General features: G+C 46.4%; 5 protein-coding genes across 5 annotated transcripts in view; all 5 read right to left on the bottom strand.

The window, feature by feature from the left end:
- Window positions 1-298: 298 nt before the first annotated feature.
- LOC137973356 (uncharacterized) lies at window positions 299-1,390 on the bottom strand. Its single transcript, XM_068820154.1, has one exon. The coding sequence runs from the start codon at window positions 1,388-1,390 to the stop codon at window positions 299-301; it is 1,092 nt and encodes a 363-aa protein (XP_068676255.1).
- A 41-nt stretch (window positions 1,391-1,431) lies between these two features.
- LOC137973351 (uncharacterized) lies at window positions 1,432-2,205 on the bottom strand. Its single transcript, XM_068820142.1, has one exon. The coding sequence runs from the start codon at window positions 2,203-2,205 to the stop codon at window positions 1,432-1,434; it is 774 nt and encodes a 257-aa protein (XP_068676243.1).
- Window positions 2,206-2,556: 351 nt separating this feature from the next.
- On the bottom strand, window positions 2,557-2,877 carry LOC137973344 (uncharacterized). Its single transcript, XM_068820136.1, has one exon. The coding sequence runs from the start codon at window positions 2,875-2,877 to the stop codon at window positions 2,557-2,559; it is 321 nt and encodes a 106-aa protein (XP_068676237.1).
- A 224-nt stretch (window positions 2,878-3,101) lies between these two features.
- LOC137973334 (uncharacterized) lies at window positions 3,102-4,721 on the bottom strand. The gene has a single exon (XM_068820125.1). The coding sequence runs from the start codon at window positions 4,719-4,721 to the stop codon at window positions 3,102-3,104; it is 1,620 nt and encodes a 539-aa protein (XP_068676226.1).
- A 19-nt stretch (window positions 4,722-4,740) lies between these two features.
- LOC137973322 (uncharacterized) overlaps window positions 4,741-5,000 on the bottom strand; it is a 1,103-nt gene continuing 843 nt past the window's right edge. The window contains exons 1-2 of the mRNA XM_068820114.1: window positions 4,816-5,000; window positions 4,741-4,759 (exon numbers count right to left, since the gene is read on the bottom strand). The exon at window positions 4,816-5,000 is cut by the window's right edge and continues 843 nt beyond it. Coding sequence (XP_068676215.1) covers window positions 4,741-4,759; window positions 4,816-5,000 — 204 coding nt within the window. The remainder of the gene's footprint in view (window positions 4,760-4,815) is intronic.

The raw sequence follows: 5,000 nt of genomic DNA, 5'->3' as shown, positions 1-5,000 counted from the left end.
ACTGTTGAAGACAATAAAAGGTTTTTGTTGCTGCTGGGCGACGATAAAACTCTGCTGGTTCGTTTTGTACAACTTTATTCTCCGATTTCACATTCAGAACGTTCAACAACATCGCTTTCTCACGCATATTTTTTACAGAAACTCAACTAATCTCCTTTACACGTGCGGACAAGGTCCCTAGCAACGGGCTGACGTCATTGATATCATAGCAACGCGACCGGAAATGAGAGTTCAGGAAGCAGGAGGCACATCCCCGCCCCTAGTCGAGACACAATGTTTGTCGAGACGATTTTAAGTTCTACTCTTCCACCTCCTGTACTAAGCAAAGTTTTGTGATTGGCCTTTTATACTCTCCGAACTGAGTTCGTACTGTAAGAGCTCGAACTAACCCATCCTGCCCAGGATGAGTGGACACGATTCTGCCCAATGGCCATACACCTCGCGGCTGATTTGGCTCAGCAACTAGGACAACATCTCCTTCTTTGAGGTTCTGTTTCTTCTCTTTCCACTTCTTCCTTTCTGTCAGGCTAGAAAGGTACTCTTTGGTAAAACGTCTCCAGAAGAAATTAGTTAGCGCTTGGGACTGTCGCCACATCTTTGTCGAATTAATCTCTCTGTCACTAACTTCCGCATCTTCATAGCTCGGATTTGCCCGCAACAGCAAGAAATGGTTTGGGGTTAACGCTTCAATGTCCCCTGCATCATTGGACACATGAGTAATCGGTCGACTGTTTAGTATTCCTTCTGCTTCGACTAGTGCGGTTCTCAGCACTTCTTTGGAAACAGCCCTGTCCGCCAGAATTGCCTTCAGCGTCTTCTTGGTGCACTGTGCTCGTCTCTCCCATGCACCTCCAAAGTGCGGGGCACTTGGCGGCTGAAATTTCCACTCGATTTCCTTAGGAGCACAGAAGTTTTGTATCCTCTCTTCATCCAATTGTTTGATGCATTTCCGCAACTCATTATTTGCACCAACAAAGTTCGTTCCATTATCGCTGTGGATGCTCTGCGGTCGTCCACGTCGCGCAATGAACCTTTTCAATGCCATGATGAAATGATCTGTTGAAAGATCATCCACAAGTTCAAGGTGGCACGCTCTAGTACTCATGCAAGTGAACAAGCACCCGTATACTTTAACTTTACTGCGTCTTTCCTTTACTAACATAGGTCCAAAAAAGTCAACTCCAGTGTTCCTGAACACCATTCCTGGCTCAAGTCGGCACTCTGGTAGACTACCCATTTGCTGCTCTTGAGGCTTTACTGTCTGGCGATAACAGTAGTTGCACTTGAATTTCGCGTTTCGCACTACCTGGCGACCATGGATGATCCAATACTCCTGCCGAATTTGATTATGCAGGTGCTCAGTTGGCGGATGGTAGTAGATACGATGCATTTCTTCGACGATCAGCGGTGCAAGTTCATGGCGCGAGTCAATTATTTTGGGATGTGTGTTCTGTAAGGTAGGCATTGTGCCCTCTGCAGCCTTCCACCGACAACCAAGAACCCATCTTCCAACCTTAGGTCAAGAGATTTAATTCTACTCTTCCTGTGGATCTCCTCACCTATCTTCAGACACTGTATCTCCTCGCCGAATGATTCAACTTGCGCCCTCTCCACAAGATGATTCTGAGCAGCTCTCAATTCGTTCGACGTAAGTGCTCCCAGTAGACGTACTTCCTTCTTAGGTCTTACATTGTTTGCAAATCGCATCACATAAGCTGTAACTCTTCTTAGTTTGGTCAGTGACGAATACTTCTTCCACCCTAACAGGACCTTGTTTTCCTGAGATGCTCCAGCCCATCTTTCCTTCTTCTTTTCTTTGATGTCATCGTTCTCGCAAGGCGCTTTGACTTTATTTTCTGGCCAGAGCTCTGGTGATTCATACAGGAACTTGGGTCCACTGATATAGCGAATGCCCACGCCAAGTTCCGTAGGACATAGTCCCCGGGTGATGTCATCTGCAGGGTTAGCCTCTGTCGGCACATATCTCCAACTCACAGCGCCCGCTCCTAGTGTGGCCTCCAGACTGCTCATGATTGTGTGAATCTCAGACACCCGGTTACCGACGAATGCTTTGTAAGTGGAGCTCGTCTGGCGGATCCAATGTAGGACTGTGGTAGAGTCACTCCAGAAAGTTATCTTCTCTATCTTTGTAACCATTTCTTCTACCAGTGTTTGAATTAACCGCACAGCAACTAAAGCTCCCATGAGCTCCAATCGGCAGATAGACTGTAACTTTCATGGAGCAACACGGCCTTTTCCCGCTATAAGACTACACTCTACTGTGTCGTCTATAAATGCTCGTCTTAGGTAGGCACACGCGCCATAAGCATTCTGGCTAGCGTCGCAAAACACATGAAGTGCAGTCTCTCGTACAGGTTTCTGTTCTTGGATAAGAGCTCTCGGAATTCTCACTTCATCAAGCTTTTCTGCTTCCTTGCGCCATTCACGCCACTCTCGAAGATCAGCTTCTTTCAACTCGTCATCCCATCCGTACTTCATACGATTTAGATTCTGCAGGATGATTTTACTTCTCATTGAGAATGGGAGGAGAAGTCCTCACGGATCCCAAACAGAGAATGCTTGACCCAAGATCTTCCTCTTCGTCGTACCTGGATCATCCTTCAGTCCGGTAAACTGGAGCATATCTTCTTGGGCATCCCAAATGACGCCCAAAGTTCTGTCTGTTGGTAACTTATCTTCACTCAGTTCGAGGAATCGTGGAGATCTATCCTGCTCCAGGATGGTTGCCAAGACGTCTGGGTCATTTGTCAGCCTTTTGTCTAGGCGGAAACCTCCACGACGCAGCAACTCTGTCATCTGCTTCCTCATTTCAATAGCTTCCTCGCAAGAATCTGTTGACGGTAGACCATCATCCATGTAAAAGTGCTGGTAGACGGCTTTCACACCCAAAGGTAAATCTTCCCCATTCTCATCAGCATTTCACCTCATAGTGTAGTTCGCTCTGGATGGCGCAGACACTTCTCCAAACACTGTTCTCTCGAACTGGTACACGCTTGGTTCTTCTATCAGAGAGTCTCTCCATAAGAATCTCAATGCTGGCTTATCACGATCAGGGAGACGCAGCATATGGTACATTTCTTTCACATCAGCGGCCACTGCAATTCTTCCTTCGCAAAAGAGGACAGAAGATCTGGTCCTGTGTAGATCTTATCGTTCAAACTTTGTCCCATGAATTTTGCTGATGCATCGTAGACTCTTCTGGGGCGATCAGGTTTTTTGGAATTAATGACAAATCTGTGTGGTAAGTACCAAGTCACTTTACTATCGCACCGTACTTCCCCTTCAGTCAGTTTCTTCACATAGCCCTTCTCAACGTCATCCTGGATTGACTTTGCATATCTCTCTCTGATCTCGGGACAGCTCTCAAACTTCTTCTCTAGGGATTGTAGCCTCTTCTTTGCCATTCCGTAATTGTTGGGCAGAGATGGTTCCTCATCTCTCCACAGTAGACCTGACACATACGCATCTTCATTCACACTCTTAAAGGTTGTCTTTCCCATCAGTGACAATGCTCGCTTGTCCTCAATCGAACGGGTTGGATCAGCTAGCTTGACCACGCCCAAGGTTTCTATCTCTGACTGAGCCATGACCAGCTGCTTCAGCTCCTCATTTTCAACTGAACTTCTTTCATACACTTTGAACCCGTTGTATGGAGATGCTACTCTTCGCTCACCAGGTAACCAATTAGTCACCGCCCATCCAAGTGGGGTCTCAACAGCATAAGGTACCCTGTCAAGTTCCGGTTGACCTGAGGGTTTCAGAATTTGTCTTGGTAGAATCAAGTCAGAGTTGTTAGTTCCAATTATGAGTTGCACTGGACCCGTGTCAGTGTCACGCAAGTCCAAGTTCTTCAGATGTTGATACTCATGCTTGATTGTTGACCACCTCAACTTCTGATCGGGACCATTCAGGCTAGGAATTGTCTTCACATCTCGCAAGGAGTACTTGACTTCCTCTTTTCCGACTCGTGCGACATGGCATTTCTTGATGTGCTGGGAAGCAAACACCTTCTGCGCATTAACTCCTTGAATTTCGAGATCTACCTCTTTGCCTTGAAGCCCAAGTGAGAGCGCTAAGCTTTCATCTATAAGCGTTGTGTTACAGCCTGAGTCACGCAATGCCATCACCTGCTGTTTTCCTGTTTCTCCAAAAACAACTATGGGAAGTACTTCAACCAAAGCAAGACCACCAATCTCACAACCTGTGTACGCTGATTGTTGATACTCCTCAAGAGGCTCCACAGCCTGACGTGGTGATGAGTCTCTACCTTCCAGGGAGACAGGAGCTGGGTTTCTCTCAACTTCTGGCACTTGTTCTGATTCACGTTTCGCTTTTGCCCGTTCAATAAATCTCAAGTCGACTTCATATACAAGGGTATGATGACGCATGTCACAGTTTTCAACTTTGCATCTATTCTTACTACGACATTTACGCAGACGATAACCGGGTAATAGACAACATAAGCATAGTTTGTGTTCCTCGACAACTTTCTCCTTCTCGCTACTCAACATTCCCTGAAAACGTTTGCACTCTTGCAAAGTGTGATTAGTGGACTGGTGAATTGGGCACTTTGTTCCACACCTGGCGCGTAAAGATTCTCCTGTGGCTCCTGCAAACAGCCCAGGTTGGGATTTGTCGGCTGGCTTACGCCTGTCAACTTTAGATGTATCTGAACGCTTCCACTCTCTCTTCTCTGGCATCCACCGCTGCTTGGACTCACTAATTTTTGCCTTTTTCTCTAGCCAATTTTCAAATGAATCCCAGGTTGACAATTTCAGTTTTCCTTCAACAAACTCGGCCCATCTGCCGCAAAGGCGTGTGGGAAGTTTAGAAACAGTTGCTTCAGGGACTTGCGAGCTAAGCTCGTGAAGAAGATCATGCTCTTTGAAAATGCCTATCAATTCAGAAACTATTTCTTGATACTGCCGGATCTGCACACTATTTTCTTTCACTATGGTCGGAAACTGATCTATACGTTT

The sequence above is a fragment of the Montipora foliosa genome, chromosome 1 (assembly GCF_036669935.1).
Source record: "Montipora foliosa isolate CH-2021 chromosome 1, ASM3666993v2, whole genome shotgun sequence".
NCBI lineage: Eukaryota > Metazoa > Cnidaria > Anthozoa > Scleractinia > Acroporidae > Montipora > Montipora foliosa.
This window is presented reverse-complemented; position numbering and strand designations above follow the sequence as displayed.

Coding starts and splice junctions, on each gene's coding strand:
- LOC137973344 (XM_068820136.1), bottom strand. CDS start 2,877: ATGGATGATGGTCTACCGTCAACAGATTCTTGCGAGGAAGCTATTGAA.
- LOC137973351 (XM_068820142.1), bottom strand. CDS start 2,205: ATGGGAGCTTTAGTTGCTGTGCGGTTAATTCAAACACTGGTAGAAGAA.
- LOC137973334 (XM_068820125.1), bottom strand. CDS start 4,721: ATGCCAGAGAAGAGAGAGTGGAAGCGTTCAGATACATCTAAAGTTGAC.
- LOC137973356 (XM_068820154.1), bottom strand. CDS start 1,390: ATGCATCGTATCTACTACCATCCGCCAACTGAGCACCTGCATAATCAA.